The sequence below is a fragment of the Sinohyriopsis cumingii genome, chromosome 4 (assembly GCF_028554795.1).
Source record: "Sinohyriopsis cumingii isolate HCF-2022 chromosome 4, ASM2855479v2, whole genome shotgun sequence".
Lineage (NCBI taxonomy): Eukaryota > Metazoa > Mollusca > Bivalvia > Unionida > Unionidae > Sinohyriopsis > Sinohyriopsis cumingii.
This window is the reverse complement of record NC_142964.1, coordinates 70779671-70806645: the sequence shown is the minus strand read 5'-3', so window position 1 is coordinate 70806645 and position 26975 is coordinate 70779671. Positions and strand designations below refer to the sequence as shown.

General features: G+C 34.3%; 2 protein-coding genes across 10 annotated transcripts in view; one reads left to right on the top strand and one right to left on the bottom strand.

The window, feature by feature from the left end:
* Positions 1-909: 909 nt before the first annotated feature.
* LOC149801423 (glutaredoxin-like protein C5orf63 homolog) lies at positions 910-26975 on the bottom strand. Of its 4 annotated transcripts, XM_089955533.1 has the most exons (5): positions 26779-26975; positions 21209-21414; positions 19106-19193; positions 5064-5369; positions 910-2233 (listed from the first exon to the last, which is right to left on the bottom strand). In XM_089955533.1, the coding sequence occupies exons 4-5, from the start codon at positions 5289-5291 to the stop codon at positions 2063-2065; spliced, it is 399 nt and encodes a 132-aa protein (XP_089811659.1). In that variant the 5' UTR covers positions 5292-5369; positions 19106-19193; positions 21209-21414; positions 26779-26975; the 3' UTR covers positions 910-2062. The 4 variants fall into 4 exon arrangements, with proteins under 4 accessions (XP_089811659.1, XP_089811660.1, XP_089811657.1 ...); XM_089955534.1 differs by lacking the exons at positions 21209-21414; positions 26779-26975 and adding an exon at positions 20421-20439; XM_089955531.1 differs by lacking the exons at positions 19106-19193; positions 21209-21414; positions 26779-26975 and adding an exon at positions 10751-10880.
* The window catches only part of LOC149801422 (tubulin polyglutamylase ttll6-like), a 156081-nt gene continuing 140188 nt past the window's right edge, over positions 11083-26975 (top strand). For 5 of the 6 annotated variants that reach the window (XM_089955530.1, XM_089955528.1, XM_089955527.1 and 2 more), the window contains exons 1-2: positions 11083-11309; positions 23806-24132. In XM_089955530.1, the coding sequence (XP_089811656.1) occupies positions 23871-24132 (262 nt within the window). In that variant the 5' untranslated portion in view covers positions 11083-11309; positions 23806-23870. Of the gene's footprint in view, positions 11310-12647; positions 12710-23805; positions 24133-26975 lie in introns of those variants that run through there. The other variant, XM_089955525.1, reaches the window with a different exon arrangement.

Below are 26975 nucleotides of genomic sequence, written 5' to 3'. Positions count from 1 at the left end.
AAATTTTTAATTTTTACCTTGGGCACCATCATTTTAATCCTTATCACATTTTTGCACAGCACACGATGTATACGTATTTATTTAAAAATTACATTGCATTTTTTAAATTCCAAAATATGAAATATGAGCACCTTCTTACTATTCAGCAGATATAGTAATGAGCATAACTCGGAAGCATATTAAACTTTTGAATGAGCAACCCAAATCTGGTCTCCTCTTGTCTCGCTCGTCATGTATATGTTTGTCTTTGAGGATGGCTAGTATTGCGTCACTGGACCACCTGATCTATTGTCTCATCAAAGCTCAGAAAAACTCTGCAATTCATGGAATCGTGGTATCTTCCGTGCAATATAATCACTACCCACCTACGATATTTAATTTATAAACATCACAGTCCAATTAAAATTTGTAGAGAATTACATACATAAAAGGAAATTTTTTGTTTCTGGTCTCCTTTAATATACAGAAATACAGAAATCAAACAACTCTCATTACATATAACACAATTTGAAATAACTTATTAAGGTTGATGGGGATTTGACCCTTATTACATTGCCTGCTCCAAGTATCCTAAGCATACCAATCTACATTTTTATATAATTTCCATTCTTTACAAAATTTTAAAAAATATTCCCACTAATGTCACTTATACGGTATTCCCTCATTATAATGTTGTATTCTCTCAGTATAATCACATTATAGTGCAGTCCATGTCTCACTATATAGCCTTACAGTGAAACCATTTTATAATGTACTAAATTAATAGATATAAATGGGATCCATTTATCACAGGAAGTTTGATAATTAAGGACCTTATAGCAAGGGAGTGTTGTGTATGTCTTAAAACAAAAAGTTTTTAATTTGTCATTCAATATACTTTTTTACCATAAAATGTCACAAAAAGAAAAGTATTGTTTGCAATTTTATTAAAACTTTTTATTGAGCTTTTATGTGTACAGTCAAAATATTTATAGATAAACCAGAATGCATTCAGCGATCATACAGCTCACCTCTTATACAGCTTTTGGTTGCCTCCAACAGTCAGTGTTAACATTGGTTGACATGCTAACAAAAAATTCAGACCAAAAGGATCTACAAAATGTTGGCCCCTGTGACAGTACATGAAAGACAAAACAGTGTTAAAAAAATAAAATGATATCAAGCATGGGTGCTATTATGAGTTGAGAAAAAAAATTACATAAAAAATCTGCTTCAGTAGCCATTACCACTTTCCACCCCTAAAATCAGCCTGGATCAGCTGTTGCCCTTCAGCAAGGCACTTTACTTGCCCTGGTAAAACAAAACCTTCAAAGTGTTATTGTGTTTAATGAAATGCCAAACCAAATAATCCCTTGTCTTGCAGTCTAGGAGAATTTGAAAATTTTGCTGGGCAAGTATAATTTCCTGCCACTTGCCAAGAGCTTTATGCAAAATATCATAGTCTTCTCAATTCTGTGGCTGTTTCATGAATATATGACTTCTAGCAAAGAATATTTTATGATTTTCCCAACATTGGCTGCAGTTGTCATTTAGAAAAGGCAAAAAAGAACAAGAAATGTGTTAATGAAACATGGTGGCCACACCACAGTGCCTAAACAACCTAAACACAAAACTTGAGGTCTGATGTATGGATGGACATACAAAAGTATGGTAAAGATGTTGAAAGTCCACCCCTTATGCCAAAAACTCTCTCGAGACAAGTAGTCTCTGATTGCAGTGGTCTTTTAAAACAAGTTGTGCTGTATTATCTAAATGTTAAGTTTTATCAAGCACTTCAACTTGTCTTACAATTCATAACCTGCCATCCACTTGCACAAAACTCATGTATTTTAAGAGTTGTCTCGATGCAACTGTCTAGCATTCATTTGCCAAATATTACAGTCTGAATCAATAATTTTATTCTGCAAATGCTCAATACTCCAAAGTCATGATTGCACCTTTGAACTGTGACCAGCACAGATGCTCTAGCTTACATTCTTAAAAGTTAACTTTCAAGATTTTCTTGTATAGTGAAACAGTTTCATTTTTAAATACACAAAATTATAAAATTTTGGTGTCTCATTTACAAAGGGAAAGTCTCATATTCCTTGAGTGCAGTTTCTAAGACCTTGGTGTCCACACAGTACTTCATGAGAAACTCTCCTTCAAAATGGAATACTGGAATTTCGTACCTGTATTTTTCAAACCATTCCCTGTTCTCTGGTAGGATGATGTTCACCTCTTCAAAATAAAACTGTAAAGGAAAATGCAAAAAACTTTTTTAAAAAATAATCTAATTATTGTAGACATCCTGACTCCGACCTTTTGCTAATTGCTATTTTAACAATCTTCTTTACATCACAGTCCATTTATTTTCAAAGATTAATTACCATTCACTCCTGAGGAGGGACAGACATATGACTGGACATGTATCGCCTTATTTATTCAGGTATATATTCAACCTAAATGTAAACAGCATAGAACAAGATCTGCTATCAAATAATGCATGGAAAAATCAAGGTCTATGTAGTTTCTTTTAGAGCTAATATGTTGAATAAACAAGAAAAACCCTAATTTACCAGCCATTTTTTGAGTGCATATCCAGGTCTATGTCATTTGTAGTCAGGCCTGACATGAAAGTATGTATGATATATGATAGTCATGTCTCACCTTTTGCAACATTACTGCATGTACAACAATGTGTGTGTGTGTGATTTGGATTAACGTAGATTTAAGTTTTTCAGTCATATTGCAAGAATGTCTGCAGTGTGGCAGTTTATAGCGATGCCTAGCACTGGGGCATCATGCTGCAGACATGTAGCATGATGTCCCACCCAGTCACATTATCCTGACACCAGGCTGACCAGTCCTAACACTAACTTCTTAATGCTGAGTGCCTAGTAAGGCCTAGTAAGGCAGTTGTTAGTACCATTTGTGGCTCTACATGATTTATGTTTATGTGAAGTTTCTGTCAATGTTTTATATCAGCTTATGTTGTGGCTCAAAATTTCTGTATCCTCATGATGTTGAAGTTCTTGTCACTGTTTTAATTTCTGCGCATGTTGTGGTTCTGAATGACATACCTCAAATGCTGATGATGGTGAAATTCCTGTCAATCTTTAATTTCAGTATGTTATGTGGCTCTAAATGACTGTACTGCTCATGATGGCAAAGTTCCTGTCCACGTTTACTTTCAACATATTTTGTAGCTTTTTATCTTGTCCCCCGCCTTCATGATTCATACTTGTACTCTATTCGTTCTCCTTTAATATTATATCAAATATGGTCACCCTCCAGCAATCAACATAGATGGAGTTGAGGTAATAATGCAGAATCCATATCACATATGACAATGTTACCATTGACTCTGACCTCTCCTACCATTGGGGAGTGGGAGTGCATTCAGAATATGAAACCATGGTTGACATCTGCTCCTCCTCCAGAAATATCATGTCAAATATAATCACTCTCCCTCTATCAATGTAAATGGAGGCAAGGTTATAAAGTTTAATGATATATGAAAATGTGACCTTGTATGCTCCCCTCCTCCCTGGGGTGGGGCATTCAGCATCCAAAATCTTAGTTACCATCTATTCATTCTCCTCCCTGGGGTGGAGCATTTAAAATCTTGGCTACCATCTACTCATTTTCCTCCCTGGGGTGGGGCATTCAGCATCCAAAATATTGGTTGCCATCTGCTCATTCTCCTCCCTGGGGTGCATTTAGCATCCCAAATCTTGGTTGCCATCCCTGGGGTGCATTCAGCATCCAAAATCTTGGTTGCCATCTACTCCCCGGGGTGGATTCAGCATCCAAAATCTTGGTTATCATCTCTTCCCTGGGATCATTCAGCATCCAAAATCTTGGTTGCCATCTTCTCATTCTCTGGAAACAGTACATCAACTATGATCAGTCTACCTTAATCAGTGCAGATGAAGTTAAGGTTACAAGGAAGAATGACCATGAAGGCATGGATAGGTATAATGAATGCCATTGCACCCTTCTGCATGTTGTAAGAGGTAACTAATGAAGCAAGCTTTTTTGCTCTAGGATGTCCAGCTGAGGTCTTATAATTTTTTACAGCATTTAGCTGATAAGAATTTTACCCGTTTTAGCATTAGTCTGGAAATTTGTCGTTTCTTCTTGACCAAAAACCCGAATTTACTCAACACTGTATAGCATGATCGTGCTGATGTACCATTAAATCTCATGCATGGATGCATCCATCCATACACATATATATATACATACATACATGACCCCAAATCATCTATGAAAATAGGAAGATTCTGCATCAAGCATCAGTAACCTTTGTTATCTAATCATCCAAGTGAAAGATCATACTAAATATGACCACCTCCCTCAATCAGCTTTCAATTGCTATGTATTTTTATTTTTCAATATTGTAAAGAATTTTAGGATACTGCAAAAATCAAAGTGACTGAACACTGAGTCACATCCATCACATGGCAGATTAAAAAAAAAAAAAATGGTCCCATGGCAGGTACATGTACATTCAGTCAGGTGCAATTTTGTCAAACATACTCCAAAATGAAGCAGGTTCTGAGCATTAAATGTAAAATTACAAAATGATATACCACTATTTTAGAGTGAGTTTTACTGCAATTTCCCAGAAACTCTAAAGTCCTGAGTCAGATGTTCAGTACACTCCAACAGTTTAATGGCAATGTTTAAGAAAAAAGTTGCAGGACCAACAACAAGGAACAAGATGTTTATTAATAAGATAAGCTAGAATTCCTTAAGGCAGAGATTTTAGGTACATAGAGCACTAATTATGAGCTTTACTAATTGTGAAAACAATTGAGATTTCTCAAACAATTTGATTTTTAAACAGGCAAATACAGTGTTTACTAGGTTCTGAAAAAGACTTGTATATCTTGTGTTTTGTAAGAATCTAGTATCTCCTTCACCATCTTGCATGACTATACACAGACTAGGTAAATATGAAGTTTATGTAAAGGTTTTATCAGCTGAATTTACAGACGTGTGCACCTGATTTATAATATATTTTGATTTTTAAAAATGCAACTCCCATGTATAAGGTTCTGAAAAGAGTCCCATACCCTGTGTTGGTAAGGTTTTAGCACCTCTTTGGCCTCTTCACATAGTCTACACTGAGGCTTGGTAAACATGAAGAGTTTCGGCAAAGGTTTATCAGCAGGATTTGTAGACATCTGCATCAGCAACTGTAATCTTCTCACACAGTGGTCATTACTGCACAGACCAGTTGGAGTTTTTAGTCTGAAGCTTAATGGAGCCAGCAGGACTCGGAACTGATTAAGTGAAATCATCCTTTCGCAAAACCTTTCTTAGGCTACAATGTATTTTCTTTATTCTTCTTTGGCTATGAAGACTCTCCTTTATTATATCTGCAAATAGCGTGAAATATTTCATATGAAATATCTGTTAATGAATTTGTATCAACAAGAATGTAAATGCTTTAGTTAATTACATTTCTCTGACAATACTTACCTGACCACATTAACATTATGAAATAAACTCTGATACCTCTTTAATGCTGCCATCCTGAAAAAATTACAATTTCATCTTTTCTATCTATATATCTTATAGACAAAGGGAAGAATTACCTCCTTTAACCACCACTAGGTCACTACAATTGAACTAGATGTTTCCCAGTTTAAGCTGAGTGATACATCAATGAGGATGTTGTTGCTCTTGCACCAGTCCCTCATAAGTCTTTACAGTAGATGGCCATCTAACTCTGGAGATTCTCTCCAAAACTGAAGGTATAAGCTTTGTTCCATATTTGGCTCAACTGATATGAACTGGGAATGAATGAAAAATCTGGGAGGAATGAAACTCTTCCAACTGGGGTTGTTTAAGCAGGCTGGGCCTAACTGGTATTTCCTGTGCATGTCTATCATTAAATGGATCCATGAGAAAGGAAAGTCATCTGGGGTAGAGGACTTCAATCTAGATCAGTAACAAAACAGCTTTTATCTTACTATAATACACATTTATAAGACTGTCAATGTGACAAAGTAGAAACACAAAGACAAAAACAATTAGAAATACATGTCCACTTACACAATCATGATTTGCATCAATGTTCATATGGAAACAACCACTATAAATGGAACTCTACTGGGCACAAGATAATTGGTACAATGACTCGACACAACATAATCAATGGATGGACTGGTTTGTGAGCTGGCTATTCAAACTTCGTTTCTTCCTGGATTTCATTTACAATATCTTCTGCAATCTGTTTGCCTTCTTTTCTATATCATTTTTCTAAAAAATACACGAGTTTTAAAATAAAGAAAAAATAAACAGAACAAGTCTGAGTCAGTGGAAATCATTAACATCCAAAATCAATCATTTTGTATTTACTGCATATGCAAAACAACTGCCATGGCCACATGCACTTGTTTCTGTCAGTGAAAAAGGAAATTACTGACAACCACACATTCTAGAAATTAACAAGGTGGCTATAATTTATTGGTGTGCCTCTTATGGTCATGATTCCCACCACACCCAGACTAATGGTGGTTGCCACTGTGATTCTGCCAATAGCACCTATAACCACACACATGCATTTGTACTTCATGAGTAGCAGGGTTATCTTGGTGATTTCATCTCGCGTTTAATTTCTCATGTCTGTCACAAAGAGGGTCTATCATAATTCTTCTACTGACAATGATCATGAAGTAAAACTCTTCAACAGGCTAGTTTTCAAGTGCAAAACACACATTTTTAACCAATTTGTTTTTACAGGTACAACTGTAATACAATCACATGAAATATCTGTTCATTCCTGGGGCCTGGCAATACATTTATATAAACCATACTGATTATGCTGCTGAACAATTTCTGAAACAACCATTCTCATGTTCGCTCAAAAACTGTTACGCAGATAAGTGTACCTGTGCTGAATAAGATTCAAGATTTTTCTATTCTTGGTTAAGATTTTTCTATTCCTGGTTGAGTCAATGTTGATACAACATAATCAACAGGGAATGCAAAGTGGGGTGGATTTGTTGATGAACTCCACTTTTTTGTTGAAGAGACAATCCCAGAGTATTTTTATTCCTGGTTGTGCAGACCTTCACATGCTAATGCAATGATTCCAAGTTGGTTTTGACTTGGTATCTGTACATTAGGGTGGTCACAATTACTAATTTTTATCTGGCTCTTAGCAAAATTATATTTCAGTGTATACAAGGGCTAGTGAACAGTTTTCCGGCAGATGAGCATCATCAACATGAGGAATGAACAAAATCACTATCAATGTGGCCTCACTAGTTAGCTGATCCATCACCCCATCGGCAAATTATGCAAACTCATTACTGCGGTCAAAATCCAACACTTATATGTAATGATAAATTTAAACTTAAACACACACATGACAAAGACACTGAATACCACTTTACCCAGAATATTTAATCTATCTCTGATCTTTCATCCATAGTAATTTCAACCAAGTCTGCAACCAAAGAATTCTTGGATTTTAACATTTTAACTTGAAGAGACTGACTACTAGGACATTCTTCCAATGGCTGTCTTGATACTACTAATCAAATACAAAGAATCTGCCCCCATGACAGCAGACATGTAAACCATAAAGAAATAATATCCAGAATCAGTCAGCAGCAAGTCTAAATACACCCCTGGAATAAAACACAAAATTATTTACATATGACATATATTAAAAAAAAGTTCTGGTTTCGGTGGTGCATTCTGAAACAATTAACAATTTGGCTTTACCAACTAATACCTTGACATCACTGATTTTCATAATTGCATATTTTTTAATTGCATCTACATCAGTTGAATTTGATTTGTTTATAATCTGGTCTCCACTCATATCATCTAGAGACTATTAACTTTTGATACCATGTTTGTGTCTGTGATAAATGCAACTGATACACAACAGTCTCGGATTTCCTCGATTTCATTGATTTTGGCCAGGTTTTTCATGACGGCGCCTCAAGGCTTCAAAACACCATTTTGAATATCTATGTGGAGTGTTTTAAGTTTTATAGTTTGATCTTGGAAAATCACAAGCTCAACTTGGACAACATCATCAAATCCAGAAGGTAAGCTCAGTCAAATCCGCTTTGGTGGCAAACCTGGACAGACCCAAATCAAGGCCACATCAGCTGGTTGAACATCTGTAAATATCAACAGGCATTACTTATATTATTAAGAATAGTTTCCAAGTGACAAGTTAAAATTAATCAGTGTCTGTGAACTCTTGAGTGCCTTATCAAAAAGATGCATGTTGGGCTGTCCAGCTGAGTTTGCAATGATGATGTTTAATAAACAGCAGCCTTGTTAAAGCTAGGTTGATGATGCCTGCTTCAGCTGTGTGGGGAATCATCAAGTTTATCCAACATAAAAACACCTTGGAAATGTTTCACTGACTTCGCGTCGTGAGTAAATCAAATTTGGTCAACTGCAATGCCACAGCCGATGACCTTTATCCCAAGTCTGCTTGAGGCCAAGGTAATAGTTGAAGACCTTTTAATTTATTTATTCATCTACAAGATGCTATGCATACTCCAAGTGCCTTTTACAATCATCTTGGACACAGTTCCAACAGCCCCTAACGTAGCCACTTTTGCAATTGTGAAAGCAGCAGCCACCAACAATGCTGGAATGGTTATGAGTCATGAAAACATTATATGTCTTTTGCATAGGTGCCACTTCTGACTTGGATAATTTTATTGTCACAGTGGCTTTTTTGTTTGTTTGACTGTATTGTTACAAAAATGAATTTCTTCAGAAATTTCAGGGAATGAGCAATGAATTGTGGACGGGTGGGGCTCTGCTGTACAACTTAACCTGAACATATATCAATAATGTTTAATCTTCATACATTCTACATTAATTTCATAGTGTTTAAATATTTTTTATTGCAGACTCATTCGTTCAAGAGGAACTTTGTTGTGGCCCATATGGTTTTTATCAACACATAAGCTGTCATCAACGATGTTTATACTGACAAATATAGGTTTGATCATAAGCATTCAGAAATTTAAAGTTATTGAATTTTTAATATCATGGTGTTTGCAGAGGATTACTATAGGAGGTGAATTAGCAGTGAGAGTCCCACCTAGTAGTGGTATGGGGAGGTGACTGACAAGAGTTTCTTCCCTTTGTAAGATATACAGATGGGAGAGACTAAATTTCTGTCTCTCTAGGAAAGCTGAATTTGAAAGGTAGTGGAGTTTACATAAATGTAGTTAATGTGATCAGGGAAGATATTTGATAGAGAAACAATATTTTAAATATCTGCATGCTCAGAGCTTTTTGTGTAAATGGGAAAATGAGAGTAAATTCAGTTGATTGCTCAAATGAAAAGCCTGCTTGATTTCATGTGTATATTCCTTCACCTGTAACAATCTAGGTGATAAAGTGTTGAAAAATTTTTGTATCACTATATTAGGCAAAAAAAATCTAAGTGTTTCTGGTCAACTGATAATCCCAGTTTTTTGTTGGTGACCCTGCACTTCTTCCGTCAGAGTAAAAAAATGATTAAGAAAATAAATTCAAAAAATTGATTTGTGCATCTGAACCGGTTTTGCTTAGTACACAAGGCACTAAGTACATTATATATACTAATCATTATAATATTTACATAATATTTTAAAAAAATACCTACCTTCATTTTAAAACCAATACAATATAAAATACACAATTTTTCATCCTAAGGTGAAAACTGGAAAAAGCTGAACATCACCTTAATTATTTAATTATTTCCTACTTGACAAAGAACTATATTGTTATAAGGGAGTGTATTTTTTTCTGTTCATCAGTTATTAGAGTTAGCTGCACATTTATAGAATGCATATGAATATGACCTGACCTTTACAAACAAATGAGTCTTTTTTGTTGTTGGTATAGAGGTGGTCACTGTTGAAGACTTGAGTGCTTTTTTAATTCTTTCTGAAAAATTAGTTACTTAAATGAAAGGCACAAAACGCTGATCCATCTGCCCTTCACAATTCCTATAAAATCTGCAGCTATTGCAAATAATGTAATATGAGGCCACTTTTAGTAGCAATCTTCCAAGGATACATGCACATAATGATCTATTCCAACTAAGTTCACATTCTTTTACAAAAGCATGACATAAATTTTCAAATTAAACAATTTAAAAAAATTTTATGATAATGGCATTACATGAAAACTGCCTGCCTATAATTGAAACTATTAGCTTTAGCGAATGAAATATTTTTTAAAAGTCAATTGACAATGTGTATGAAGAGTATGTCTTTTGAATGTAACATTTTAGAACTTCCAAACCATCTTCATAACTCATTACTGGAGAAAGGTTTTATTTTAGATTATTTATCATTCTTACCACTATCAACAAATTAAGAAAATGAAATGGGTCAATAGAAATTAAATATTCAGATTCAGTCTGATGATTTGGATTGGTTTTTAGTGTTAAAGTAAAACTGTTTATGTGCCACTGGATAGAAATCACTAATACCTCAATATGAATAAGAAAAATAAGCTGATTCAACTATAAAACTTAAACAAAACCAACATGAGCTATGTCTTACATTGTAGGACTACTGTACTGTATAGTCCTACATGTAAGACATAGCACATGTTGATTTTGTTTAGATCAGCGTCAGGTCTTACATGTAGGACTACTGTACTGCACAGTATAATTTACATGAACAAAAAATATTTTTGCAGTGCCAGTTATCAATATGCATACACGTTAAAGGGAACTGTATGAAAAAAAAACCAGTATTATTTAAGAAAATCGCGCCTGCTTTTTTCTGCGACGATGGTCAGTGACTTGATTCCTTGGCGACAACAGTCCTGATAACTGACCACGTCAAGGACATTTATCTGAAATTGCAATGAAGTGATGGTGTGCAGAGTTCTTCCCCTTATGAGAACTGGACTGGTTTGCACAATTTATCTTTCCCTACACTCCAAAACTTATTATAAGATTTCAATTTAACAAATATGAAACCGGACTACAGTCAAAATTAGCCAAGCAACCACACAACCAATGGAAAGACGCGACAGGGTCTCTTCCTGTCAACGATTAAAATTCATGCGCCATCGTTCAGCTGGGATACTCCGAAAGTTCTTTTGGCATTATGCTTCAAAATTTTGTTGTAAAACACTTTAACATTTTACTTGTTAAATACTTAAAATTTAATTTATTATATAACTTTGGTAATATTTATAGCCGTGAACGTACTTTGAACTATTTTATCTATTCGCAGCGGAAGGATAACTGAACTCAATGTTTAAACAACATGGAGGATAGTGATTGAAAACAAGATGAATTCCGATACTTTGTTTGGATTTTTAAGGTTTGTGTTATATGAGGTGGTGAATATTTCACATGGAATATGTATTTATTTAGGATAATATTAAGTTCGCAGGCAAGATATTCATTCATAATGCAGTTTTAGTGATTTTTATTCCGCACTTTCTTCGGGAATAAATGTCAGGTAATGTGTGAACACTGATAAATGTCAAGCGTTTCACAGTTGGTTATGTTTAAAATCAAAGCAGGTTTTTCCCTTTTTATTGAAAATAATGGACATTTTCATGACTTTTTCAGACAATTTTAAGGAGAGCATGCTATCTTTTCCACTTTAAAAAAAAAATAACATCGTGATAAAATATTTGCTTTTTATGTACTCAGTAGATATCGTTAAATTAAAATGAATATTCTTTGATAAATAAATTATCTGAAATATTCTGAGAAATGTACCATAACTACATTGGGAATGTCTGACATACGTGCCCGTTCTATTATTAACACAAAAGTAGAGTAAGGTCTAAGCATTATTTATGCAAAATAAATTTCGAAGTACCATTTGTCTTAATTTGCTGAGGTATATAGTCTGCACATATGAGGCCAATGGCACCTGTACACAGAACCTTTTTCTGTTTATTTTCTCTGTTTACCCAATTATAAATCAGATAACATTTTTACCATTTTGAAGTGTCATGGACTGACTTTCTTATAATATTTGAATCAAATTTTTGAAAATTGTGAGTACCATGTTTTACTGACATGGTACTCCTTGGAATTTTTAAAGTTGCAGTCCAGGACTCCTTTGGAAAAATTGCAGTTAGGAGTCATACCAACAATACCTTTTTTTTCTCTATGTAGTAGTTGAGAACATTATGTATGTATTGTTGCTTCACCAGTATCATGACCTTCAACAGAATTTCAGGATGAAGAGTCCTGAAATCCCTTGCTTTTAAAAGGATAGAAATGAAAAGAATGTGTTCAGTGAATTCATTTTATCAGGACTGAATTCTTAGATTTTATAATATCACACTACAAAGAAAATATTCTTCTGTAAATAGAATATTAAGCTTAAACATACATGTAAATTTACATTTTAGGCTTGTACAACAATACTTAAAACAAAAATTAAACCAAAATAAAATTGAGCAGTATTTAGTTTCAATCCCAAGAATGATTACTTAAAATGCTGTGTAGTTATCATTCCCACCAAAGAAACATACATGAGTAAACACTTAGCATTACACTACTATATATACTTGAGACTATAGATTTGAACTGTTGTCAAGAGGAATACATGCAGTCTTTAGGTATTGATTTGCAAATATCACTAATCAAATGGAATTTCATCTTGTTGTCTTTTGTTTTTTTCTTCTTCCTTTCATCTGTCCATTTCCATAACAGGTTGGTTTCCAGAAAAATGAAAACAGATTTTGTCTACTGATTTTTGTGAGAGTCATCATACCTTTCTTTACTCTGAAAAAGTTTCTACTAATACTGTTGTTCCCTGTAGAATTCACACATACTTAAATAGCAGTTATTGTTATTATTATTATCATTATTATTATTGCCTTTGGATGAATTGATAACACTGTCCAAATCAGACAGAGTAAACTTTGATTACATTGATTTATATTCATGTCATCACTAATTTATTTTAGATAGCACATCATTTATTTGCCAGTCAATTGCAGATGCTCCAATGCATGCTAAAGTATGTTCGAGTAGATTTCGGAGTCATAGCTCTTTTCACAAGATAATTGCAATAAGGATTAACTGTTCATTAATCACACTGGCCTTGTGCTTGTTTATGTAAGTCAAGCCATGAGATGTTTCACGGATTGGCCACAGTTGACCAGAATATGAAAAGGGGGAATCCTGGGAAAAAATGGTGGTTGTCACAGGGAGTAACATTGCTTTCTTTGAGAATTTCATGTGTATTTGACCTAGAAGCTCAGGTGTCTGAGAAGATATATATATATGTCATCAGATTGCTAATGCTCATTCAGTGTCATATATTTTAATACTATAATAAACAAATGAATAGTGAATGCCATTGATAGCTGTAATAATTGTTTGTGGTATTACAACTATAACAATTCTCAGTGCCTATGCCATGCCATTCTTTAATTTTATGTGCAGTTAGAGGGGATCAAGGAATATACAACACTTTCTTTTCCATATTAGTTTATTTATTTAGCTTAATTCCAATTCAAATAATTAGTTCTCACAGATACTAAAGAAGAAAGAAATAGCCATATTCTGTTGTTCATTTCATCTATAAGCAACAGAGCATACTTTTTTCCATTTTTCTTAAACAATATTTAACAAATTTCTCCACAGCAAGTTTTGGATAGGACTTATTAAGTTCTGGGCCAGGTATTCCTTGGGTTGATATTGAGTTTTTCTTTCCACATCCGTGACACCATGCACATAAAGCTAATAATGCTAAATTGTTTTCCTGATGGTTACAGTGATCAAAAAACCATATTGCTTGACACCCAGGGAACCTCCAAATCTAGATCAAGCTCTATTTGTATTTTAAGTATTTTGCCCCTCTTGTTCATAAAAAAAACATAAAAAAATTATTATATCATTTGTTTGACAAAACCATTAGTGTGCAGATGGCATTTTTATTTCTAAGTTTTTGAAAGTCATTGGTATATTATAATTTATTATTTGGCCCCCAGTTGGGATCCATTTGTAGGAACCACATTGGTCCCCCTGCTGGGACCCATTTTTAGGAATCTCACTCTAATAAAGATTGTGTTTGTATCACAAGCTATAAACATTGTGTACAGAGCAAAGAATGTAAACTATAAATGGGAACAATGCAATTTCTGTTTTCCCTAATTCACTGGTTACCTATACTTAGCACTCACTTTTCCTTCATGAATAATGAGCTGTCCCTTGTTCACACTTATAGGGTAATGCACTGGTTAAATAAATATGAAGCATTGCCTATGCACTTGTGACAATGAATCTAAATTAGGGGATTAGGAACTTATTAAAGGTGTCCAAGACAATGTTTTTCACCTTGCATGGATACTAAATAACATTGTATTATTATCCATTTAGTTCAGAGAGTTGGCAGCCACTTATTTTATTGATGTATAGAATGAGTGCATTCAGTGTTTTTGACGAATCCACTAAACTCAGTGTACTTTGACATCAACTAGTTATAAAACATGAAACTATTGTTTTTACTGATTAAGGAAAATAAAGATATACTGATGTCTGGCTTGATTTTTGTGTTCAACTTAAGTTGTGCAATATGTGGTGCTTATGCAGCATTAAAAAAATAAAACTACTTCAGGTCACCCGAATTCTATTCCTACAGATCCTGATAAAGAGCTTGGTGGTACATCAAAGCTAAAAACACATACAAACAGGCAGAGATCCCAAGCACAGAGGTGTATGTCACAGTTACTAAGAATTCCACATGTGAAATTTGCAGAAAATTGTGATATTTTTGTAAATTATGTTAGTTTTGAGTTCCACTATAGCATATTGCTATCAGGTTTTCAGTCTGGATATCAAGATCTAATTTATAAAGTCCAGAGAAATGGTCTATAGTGGGACAGATTTCAAATGTTTATAAATATTGGCTCTAATGAACCATGCAGTAAGGATGGCATTGATGGAGTGGTTAGACACTGGTTGATTTCAGGACTCGGGAGGTGGGGAAACATTCCTTTAAGTGAAAATTTGAAGAAAACAAAGTCTGTAAAACATAAGGTATTTTAGTACTGAGTACTGGTTTGATTCAGGACTTGAGAAAACACTACTGTTAATGATATCAAATAAAATCAAAATTGTTGAAAACAAGGTTATAAATTATTTCTTTTCTTAAGTAAACTATTTTGGGAGGCATATAAATGCAGAAAAGAGTAAATTTGTAGCATTTGTTTATTACTTGATTATTGAAAAGTATAGTAAATTTGGTGCTGTGTCAAATTAATAGTTAAAAACCATTGCCTTTGGGATCAAGTGGAACTTGTGTCAGGGCAAATTATATTTTTAAACTGTGTCTGATAATACTATCACAGTTTTTTCAGGTTGTTGTTGTTGTTCATGCTTACAATAATTACAATCCACACATCTGACAGAAATGAGCAGTGTTTGAAAGCTGAATTTAATTTTTTGGGCAATATAAACAATATACAGAAAGATCTCATGGTAGTCTTGAGCCCCAAACAATTATTATAATTGTTATATATGTCATAATTTGGCAAAGTAAAGTAGATTCAGGGCAAAAATTAATTTTCTGGTAATCTTCTCCAATGAATACTCTTAGTAATGGTATCACCACAAGCACACATATGGAGAGGAGGGTATAAGATTAATAATTTACTTTGAGAATTACCCCAACAATGGGTTTCTAAGTAATATTGTGACTATATTCAAATTCTGTAAAATAACTATGCAATGTAGAGTGATGGGCCATCTTAAAGTAATTACGCTGCTTGACTGAAATGTTTATAGTCAATAAGCCAGATAAGTCATTAAACATTATTTAAGCTAAACCATATGGTTTTAGACTAACCCCACCCCACCCAACCTGCTTCATTTATATAATTGCTAAGCTTGAATAACAATTTTAAGCAGTTGGAAACCATTGCTTGGCTAACAGGTCCCAGCGGTTGACTGGAAAACGGGTGACTGTTTAATATATTACATTGATAGAAGAAATTTCCCTGGGTGAATGAAAAGGTCAGTTGAGACCAGGTTGCTGCTATATTACAGTGGCCATTGGGGATGTTAAATGTGGTGTTGGGGAAGTGCAAGTCAGTTATGACTTTGATAGTAAACTTTTCACTGTTAGTTCTTTGTTTGAAATGTTACTTCTTCCTAAAATGTGAGTCTAATTTAATATGACCCTGTTATGCATTTCATTTTATTTATTACCTGGACCAAATTGAAAATCTGCCAGTGGGCAATACACTGTTCACTTTTCTGCAGTACAGTTTATGCTTATACCAATATAACACTTCATAACTAAATAAGAACACATAGTAATCCTAATTGTAGCATTGGAATTCCAGTTTCCTTGTCTGGAACTGCAACTTTTTTTCAGGTTTGGAGTCCTGGACTCCAGCTTTTGAAATCCAAAGAACAACCCATTTCTTTGTTCACCTTCCTCTCCTACTACTCCCAGTATCATTTAATGTACCATTTGGTCCTTGTTTTCATATGCTGTGGATCTAAAAACAATGGAATGGTTGTGAAATTAAAGTATATACATGTATGCCTTGAATTTATAATGTTCAAACTGACATCTTAAGAAAAAAGTATATCACAAATAATGTCTTGGGAATAACAGCCAATATCACCAAGAATATCATGACAGTTGAAGATACATCTTTGAGAGGACATGTTAAACAAAAATTACTCCACTACAAGCAAATATCATTTACAGAACCAGTTTGATGTGGATTGTACATGCAAAAAGAATTCCTAACACGAGATTCATTTTAAGCAGTTATTAAATTCATCCAGTTAGATCTGGAACATCAGATTTTGCATTCATGATGGTTTATTATCAACAATCCACAGGAGGTACATGTACTGGGATGACTTAAGAGCTAACTAAATTTACAGCTGTATTTTGGACTCATGCCATATATTAGGAATAAAAAATATTATTTCACAGCATGAAAAAGCTTTAATAAAATGCAAGTCTTCATTTTCATCTTTAATTTAGAATATATTTTAAGTATAATTTAAGACTCAGGCATTTGGGGTGCTGGTGTGTGTGTGTGTGACAAAAGAAGAGTTACATCCAATAATCTGTTTGGTGACTTTAGAATCAATCCTCCACCTTTACTGTTTGCGAGTTGACTTTATTGGGCCATGTGTGCTTTCTGCATATTATTTGATTTTTACTTATTATTTGCTTATCTTAATATTACCACATTTATGAGCATTTATATCAAGTTCCTTTATACTTACTGCAGTAAATTCATTCTAGTAGTACTCTTTGATACTAAATTGCAGTTCAGTTATAATTATATGTTCTTACAGAGTATGAAAGTTTCTCCAGTTCAGGTACATTTAAATATAGTGCAAACACATTGCACAATTCAAATCAAAGACTTGAAATAGAAAGAGGAATATACACTGGGACAAATGTAGAACTTATAAATCGATTGCTTGTCTGAACTTGAAAATGAATTCCACTTTTTTGTGCATACAATGAGAAATACAGATGAACCATTTGATATAATTTTTTTATTTAAATCTCACATTTTAATACTACTGATATTCATGAAAATTTCTGTTCTGACAGGTTCTAACCAAGTACATGTACATGTATATATTTAGTATGGCTCAAACTAGAATTGTATTTTGGGTTGAGAAGTTGCCCTTTTATGTCAGTTAGCAATTTTCTGCATCACCCAGAGATAACCCCCAGTGAAAAACATGACCTTTAGTGATACCGTCTTACCACCTGTCAGTTTTTGCCTTGGATCACAAAATTGTATAAGCTTTAAAAGTTTTGCACTTTCAGCCAAATGAGATACTTTCTTGAAAATTGTATTCTTCATTAAAAACAACACAGTAACAATAAGTACATATTGCCAATAAGGACATCACAAAAAAGTTACGACTCCATGGGTATTTTCCCTATTACCTTGTGTGCCCAGAGTGAGCATGTGTGGAATAAAATATAGGATGGGGTGGGGAAATCAACTTTTATATGACGATACTTGAGATTACATATAATAGCAAACAGGGTTTCTAATAGCATGACTGCATTTGCATCCTCTTTGTATAATAGCACTGAAAGTAAGTTAGCACTCACTAAAGTTAATGTATATGTGTACTGCCTCAGATAAGCTTAATTTATCAAGTTCAAATGTATATTTTTTGGATGCAGTATGCATTGGGTTGGATCCACCATTCTGTGGTTAAGTGATAAACACACTCTGGTTCTTGCTCACCATATCATATTTCCCCTTTGAAGTCCATTGGCATCATTCGTTGTTGGATACGATGTGAATCAGAATGCAGAGTGTAAAAAGTGTTGAACTTGGTCCACCTCATGCACATGAATATCCTTAGATGACAAATTTCAGGCCAACAGATCTTGATAATTGCAACTTATTTGTGGACAAAGAAAAAAAATTGGCCCATCAGTTCACTGGTCAGTCCGTTTGAATCTTCATTTCATCAGTAGGCTATATTCAGGTAATAGGCTAACTGTCAAGTAGCTATCATCAGTGTTGAACCCATTGCATTGACAGTTATGTTATTCTATATGAAGTTATTCAGGTGTAGGTATACCCCCACATTCACACATTTTTTGGGCTGATATAATATTGAACACTCTCAGATCAGTTTGAATTTCTAATTCTGAGAAAGGAACAGAATTTGATTCTTAAAATAGAGCAACCTAACTGAGTGAATGATTTCACTATATATTAAGTTTATGAACCCAGTAGAAGGTCAACATACATAATATGAAATCAAGTATAGCCTTACATATTGGTACCATGTTTTGTAGGTTGAAATTTAACACAACAAACAAAAATAACAGTGCCAAAGGATCTGTATATGTTACCCATAGCCTGAATTTAAAAAAAAAGAACTGTTGGATGCAAACAATGCAACATAAGATGTTCTGTTGAAGGACAAAACTGTGACTTTTTTGCCATGAACATTTTGAAAATGCCAGCACTGGAGTCTTTCATTACCATGTCCTTTTTTTTTTTTATCAGTGGATAGAAGTATCACATGGGTGGAAACGTTTTCATACATTTACATGTCCAGAATCTGGATCTTCATGAAATAAAAGATTATGGTTTTTTTCCTTCATGTTTTGTGACAGAAAATATTACTTACCAGTACCCAGCAAAACTGTGTAACTTGTCCTGGGCTGCCAGAAAATGGATTTTGGAACCAGTGCTTTGCCTTGTTATGCTAGGGTAACCTAATAAAAAAATGGTTGATATTCAAACAGATTCATTAGGTCAGATGAGCCTTTGGTATTACCATTTATCTGGCATGCAGTGTCCAATAATACTTGCTATCTTATCTTTTTTTAAAAAACACCACTGGACCAATTTCAGTATAATTTGGCTGAGAGCATCCAGGTGTATATAAAGGCTTTCAGTTAATACTTTCAATTATACTGATCTGCTATTAAATATGGCTGGTGTTACTAAAAATAGTAAAACCTTTTATATCACTTCTCAAAAACTACTCAACTGAATTTGACCAAATTTGATCGAAAGCATTTAGGTATTAAAGGCTTTAAGATGTAAACAAATGATGCTGATCCATCAGAATAAAAATGGCTGATGTTACCAAAATTAGAAAACTATGTGAGTGAACTCTCAGAATAGAACAGACATTTACCAAATTTGACAGAAAGTATTGTGGCAAAAAGGGCTTTTAAACTTATACAACTGATGCTGAACTGTCATTACTAAATTAAAAATGATTGAAATGACTTTTCTCAAAACTGCTAAACAGAATTTGACCAAAGTGTTCAAAAGATCACCCAGACATAAAGGGTTTTCAGATGTATGTAAGTGACACCAATCACTATCAGTTATGGCAGACATTATTAAAACTATAATAATATACTAAAAACTTCTTCTCCAAAACAAAGAAAGTAATATGCTGATCCAGATTTCTTGGCCAGCTGCTTGTATTTTAAAGTTTAAGGCATATATCAGAAGTAAGATATTGGGCCCACTTGAGCCTCCTATTTTGTGTTGATAGGATAAAATCTTAAGTTCTTTTTTTGGCAGGTAAACTTAAATAACCCATTCCAATAATGAACAATAATTATCAAGATTTTAATATATTGGTAAAGTATGCATTGTGCCAAAGCAATTAGATTTAAGACAAAACTGATTTTGAAAAGAACATTGGAAGGGTTATGTATTTGATTTTACTCCACCCCCATTATTTTGAACAAGTCTCTATTTGTGTATGTGTGAATAACAGGCATGTCCTTGCTTTATGTTGAAGTATTCTACCAAGAGTGCATTTTTAAAAAGATTCCTTTACATATGTCAATTTTTACAATCTATATACTGTACAAGTAGGTACATTTTCAAATATATTAACTAGCTTACTGTCATAGTCTTGGATTTTATCAAATACACAGGGAAATAAAGCCTAACATTCTAAATTGGACATTGTTTACCTGGCATTTGCTTTATGTAAGTCCATAGTCAGAATAATTTCATGTAGCTTTACCTCACAGTGGTATCAGTTTAACATATTTAGTTGGAATGGCTTCTGCAGGTAAATCAGACCCAACTGTAGTTGACACATTGTCTTCCTAAATAGCCCTGCAAATTTGGCCAGTAGTGATATCTTAGTCTCTGATGTGAGAGAGCACTTATACTTACCTAAGTGGCTGGTCCAGGAGTATAGTTGTTGTTCAAATGTTTATTGGAAATTGTCTATATTTTGGAGTCTGTGTTTTTGTGGACTTTATTTTCAAACCCCTAAAGAATGTACTGAGTAAGTAAAACTGGCATTATCTGCTGATTACACCACATTTTTAATCTGCATGAGATGAATGTTCTGGCCTTCCTAATAAAGCAGCAATGTCTAAATTCAGGTGCATTTTATCATCCAGACATGGAGAAAAACCTAAAACCTTGCATTTTACTTCCACTAGTAATCTCGTGCATTTAGAACATTAATCAATGCCATGATTTTGGGAATTTGTCAGTTGTATGCACAACATGCTCTGGTCAAATATTCTATCTCTCTGCATTTAGATTATCAAATTGGACACGTTCCATTGCTCTCAGCAAAATTGCACAAGCTTTATCAGCAGATGCAGCAGTACTGGATGATTATAATACAGAAATATTATCATAAAGGAAGATATGAGGAAATAACATGTATATATTTGAGTGCATAATTGCTTGCATTGGTGATATTAGTTCTGCATTGCTAATTTTCAGATAGTTACATTACCTGATGGTATTATACACCCAACATAAGGTGTCAAGTATCAGGCTATGATTTTTGGCCATTCATCTGTCCATCCATCTGTAAATTTTGTTTCTACACAATAACTTGAGTTCTCCATCATCCAGAGTTACCAAATGTTGTGGATAGCTTGCACTTGAGGTGAGGAAGAAGATTATATATTCTGAGGTCAAAAGTTAAGACCATTGTGACTGAAAGAAGAAGAGTGGTTTCTGAAAATTACTTCAATTTTATATCACATACATGGATCAAACTTTGTGGATGGCTTGCACTTAGAATTAACCAAGAAACCAGTTTAGTTGGGGGTTAAAAGGTAAGATTTCAGTGTCATTGTGGCTGAAATAAGACTGATGGTTTCTGTACCATAATATTAGTTGTATGGCACAGACCGGTACCTGTACCAACCAGCATATACTTGGAGTAAGGAAGAATACTACTCATTTGGGGGTCCATAGGTCAAGGTCATTGTAGCTGTAAAAAGAAAAATGGTTTCTGCACAATTATATTAGGTCTACAACAGTGAATGACTTGCATTTGGGTAAGAAAGAAGCCTATTGCTTTTGAAGTGAAAGCTCAGTGTCATTATGATTGAACGAAGAAAATGTTGGTTCATTTTGTGCATAATAGCTTTACTTCTAGACCACATACCTTTGTCAAAGGCTTGAGCTAAATGTATGGAGTTTGAAAATATGGTTCTCATTGAGTGGGTGTTCTCAAAGTGATCATGTCAAACATGCAGGGAACATCCTGAACTTGTCCCAGTATCATAATTTATATTGATCCGTGTGCCATCATTAAAGGATGCTAGAACATCCCTAAAGGACTGGTAACACATGTCAGATTTATATCAGGAAGAATGTTTGTAAGAACAGTTTATTTGTAAACAAGTCTCACATCTTTTTGTGATGTAATGTACATTACAATGTTATAATCTCAATGATGTCAGCATTTTCTCAGTGGATGGGATTGAGATATATTGATGCTCAGTGTAAAAGAAAAACCACAAGGGGGCATATTTTCTGCTGTGATTGAATATGTTCATTTTTGGCATTTGCATGTAGCTTAGCTTCCCTGACACTGATGCATGTATGGCCATGAAACTTTATGTTTGGATTTTGTATAGCGCCTAATCTTTAGAAGCTCTAAGCGCTTTACAACATTAGACAATGTTAGCACCCATAGAATGGAAATTATGGTTGTAGTGACATACTTTTCTAATACAGCTGTACTAACATTTTAGATTATGTACTGGCAAAGCAGTGTGTATGTGTGATTTAGATTTTTAACATAGCTTTAAAAAAAATTCAGTCGTATCACTACGATGTCTGCAGTGTGGCAGTTTATAGTGATGTCTAGCACTGGGGCATCATACCACAGACATGTAGCATGATGTCTGACCTAGTTACATTATTCTAACACCAGGCCGATCAGTCCTAACACTAGCCTCTTAATAATGAGCGCCTAGCGAGGCAACAGTTAGTACCATTTATAGAAGTCTTTGGTATGACTCAGAAGGGGTTTGAACCTGCAACTTGACAAAGCAGAATAGACATATCACTATACCGAGTTTCTTATTTTCTTTGGATTGATTTAATGAATGGGAAACACACTGTATATACTCGCTTATAAGTCATGTCAAGCTCCAAACAACATAGATCCTTATCTGCTATAGCATAATATGCCTGCAGATTATGGTCCATGTTGTTTGTTCTACTGATGATTCGTAACAAACTGCACAGTCCCTGATCTGCTGGCGCATTATGCGATGGCAGAGCTCAGAATCTGTGCAGTTTGCAGCTGGATTCATCATATGAGTGAGTATATATGGTAAATAACAATTTGGAGTCCTTTTTTCTCATGGTACTTTTAAAGTACCAACTTTTTTATTGTTAAACCATTACTGAATTTATGTTGAGATTGAGATGCTGACCATTTTAGGCTAAATACTTGAATTAAAATTATTTTGTATATTTTGAATGTGTTTACAAATTTCTTCATGTGGGTTTTAGTCAGTTTTCACATAGAATGTGCAAATAATATACTTACCTACATTTCATTGTATTTATTAAATAGAAAGAGTAACTATTTTGTTACATCTGTAGTGTATGAACTGATTACTCATTGTGAATTTAGGACTGGTCAGTAGTGATTCTTTCCTGCATGAGGAACAAAATCTTCTGCCATGGCCTCTTGGGTCTATCACATTTTTTTCCTGCATTTACAGTTACCACCCAAAAACATATTTGTTGCAGTAATATCAATATTGTGCTTCATCATTAGAAAATCCTCAAACTTTACTATAGATATGTATTCTTTGCATATTGGGTTTATTGCTTATGTACATAATACCACATACAAACTCCTCCTGATTTTCTTAGAATTTTAGTCCAGAAATATTAACCTTTTATTTATCGTGCAAATTTTCAGCAGTCAGAGAGAAGCTTTTGTTCTTAATCCTTAGGCTAAATCTGGTTTTGTTAAAAAAAAAACATAATATTGAGTTTTGTATACTATAGTATATTATTTGCTAATGTCTGGTTTATATATGGTTTAATACAGTGTGCAACCATTGAATATTTCAGATATATTGTCTGCCTTAGCAGCAGTAGCATTGGCTGACATGGTTACGTTGTACTAGTGTCAAGCAATGGATCACATTACTCAGTATGATGAAGAGCAGGACCATAGTGATGGGGAGGAGGAAGAGGTGAATGGAGAGAAGGATGAGGAAGGACCTGGAGAGGAGGAAGAGGAGGCACCAATTCTGAGTGACAGTTCTGACTCAGAGAGCGAGGCTGAGGACTCGGGGTATGGAGTAACTAATGACAATGGTGCCATGGAGCTGACATTGATGGATGGAGCATCCATCCTTGTACAGCAACCCAGATTAGAAATAGAAGGGGAAGATGGTGAGTCTATTACAATTACTTCTCAGAAAATACAATCTGCATATCAGAGAACTAAAATTTGGTTATAAACCTGTGGTATTTTGGGGGATAATATTAGACAAATTGACATCAGATAAAGTATATGATAGAGTCTGAGTATTTCATGGAAGCTGTATTTTCCATCCTCCATCATAGTTTATTTTCTGACTAATTATACAGCAGGTTCTTCCAGCATTTTTTCACTAGCCTACATTGACATTTTTAGCATTATGATGTGTAGCTAATGGAAAATAGGTTTGTATAAGTGATAACTTGACTGATTGGCACCACTATAGTTCCAGGTTTGATAACCATTTTCAGCTGGAATGCCCTATCCAAATTTAGAAGCTTCCCCCTTGCCATGATATTGTAACCACAAAGAGTGTATTGTGTATATTAGGTTGTTACTACCTTATTATGAATATTTATTAAATAATGTTGAAACTATGAAAATACCCTTCATTACATTTTTAATTATGGAATTTTTCTAGCAAATATTTGTTGGTACAAGGCAGTAAATCTTTGTTTAGAACTGTTTGTTATTCATAATATTGATATGTAAAACAGTCTAATAGGAAGTAGCAAAAGGTTGGCCTATCAAAATGTTAGCACTGTTATCCATATATACAGATACAGGACAGTTGCAACAGAAGTTTGCCATAGAGTTAGTACATTGACTTCAAACATGATTACCTGGAATCAATACAGTGCCCCAAGACTTCTTGTGCCTGGGTAACTCCCCCCCCCCCCCCGCCCCCCAACTTAGTGTGCTACTTGTACAGGTGAAAGATCCTTTAAATAGAAAATATATATAATAAAAGCATGAATTGCTAAAGCAGATGAGACAGTGCTAATTATAATTGTTAATTGTTTGTGATTTATACCTTGCCATTCTTTAATTGTATGTGCACCTGGAAGGAATCAAGAATGGGATTACATTTTCTTTTCTTTATTAATTTATTTAATTAGCTTAACTCCATTTCATATAAATAAATTTGTCAAGACACTAGAAAAAGCATATGACCATATTCAATTCACTTTTTTAAAATGTACATTATACATTTGCCAATTACTTAAACTTTAACAAACTTCTCAACAAAAGATTTAGGATCTTTAAGTTCTGAACCGTCCTCAATCACCATCGTCAGTTTTGTTTCAGTTTCCTCTTTTGTGCTTGTCTTGGTATAATTATGTGATGCGAAACCTCACTCACAAGCCACTGATGTTATAGGTGAAAACAGCAATGCTAGAATACACATTTTTGCAGCCTTGGCAGGAAATAAATTATTTAAAGTGGTCATCAGAAACATACATGTGACAATCACTTTAAGATTGAAAGATATGACACTGAAATACAGCTGATTTTATGATGATTTTTGACAATTACCATGGGAATTTGTTTCCCTACAACAAATAAAGTAAGTCCCCAGATCTTGGCACCTTTTTTTCCCCCTAAATATGGCATACAACAATGTGTTCCAAACATCACAGAAGGGTTGGAAATATGATGAAATTAAATGTGTGGTGAGGTGAGGTGACAGAGAACACTTGCATGTAATTAACCCTTTGCTTGAAACTATAATTAGGCACGGATAATCAATTAACAGGTGTCTTATTCTTCTTATCTGCTAATACCTGGCCTATGCAGCCTTAACTAATCCATTTACAATCACTTGAACTCTGTTTGATGGTGTACACAACGCAGTTGATACTAGCTTTGTAGAAATTGATCAAATAAAAGAGAAGTTTGCCAACAAAAAATAAAAACTTTTATACCAAGTATGCTTCAAAAATGATAAGTATCTGGATTTTGGCACCCCAGAGAACCATATGTGAAATAATTTACTGGTTTTACAACATTATTTTGTGGTACTCAGATGGAGTTACTCTTATCAAGATGACATTCTACAGGTATTATGAACTTCTGAGAGAGTGTCAGGTGTAAGGTGAAGTTGTTTGCATTTGCAACATGCACAGTAGAGGGAATGTTGGCATACCTCTATGTTACTTTCATGTACTGTAGCTGAAACTTCACTGGTTATTGTACTTATGGAAATTGTACATAATCTAAGCATACAGCTAACGAAAATGACTGTCCCATGTGCTCAAAACACCAGCCTGAATTAGTGTACAGTACGCTATCTGTTTAGCATTTATTGAAATAGGGAAAAGGAATTTTGCCAGAACTATAGACAGGATCAGTTTCTGAAAGTGCAAAGAATGAATTACCAAACATATGAAATGTAAAAAAAGTTACTGGCTCTTTGTTTTTACAATTGACCTCTGAAGTCCAGAAAGTGAAAATGAGCAAGCAGAGACAGCCATTTTTTTTGTGTTTTTTTAAATAGGTGCACATCTGAAGTAACGCCAAGCTGTATACTCTGTAACCCAAAATACACCCACCAATAATATGCCAAAATGAAGGGAATTAAAATTTCTTTTAACAATACCTAAGATATACAAGATATTTTTAAATAGCCAGTATAACCAGTGAAGAAAATTGGGGCAACTCTTTTTCTTTAAAAGTCTAACCCTACTCAAAATACAAAACTGTAGAGTACCACCCAAGCAGTTCATATTTTCCAGTCTTATGCGTTCACATCAAAACTTGAGTATACAACAACTTACCATTGCATTGTCATTGAGTAGGGGGCCATAGTAAAAGTGTGCCTGCTGCATAATCCAGAGGTTACCAAGGTTCAGTATGTGTCCAGGCCAGCCCAAGTTGTCTGCCCAGCACTTGGCTCCCATTTTCTGTGTGATATGGTCAGTAATATGTTGGAAGCAATGTAATTTGAGGAGTCTGATATCCAATGAACACTGAC

What these genes read in the sequence shown, in the direction of transcription:
- LOC149801423 (XM_089955533.1), bottom strand. Translation starts at nt 5,291, where the DNA reads ATGATTTCACTTAATCAGTTCCGAGTCCTGCTGGCTCCATTAAGCTTC. An exon ending in TAAAACCTTACCAACACAGG is followed by an intron (nt 2,234 to 5,063) that starts GTATGGGACTCT and finishes TTTCCTTTACAG; the next exon opens with TTTTATTTTGAAGAGGTGAA.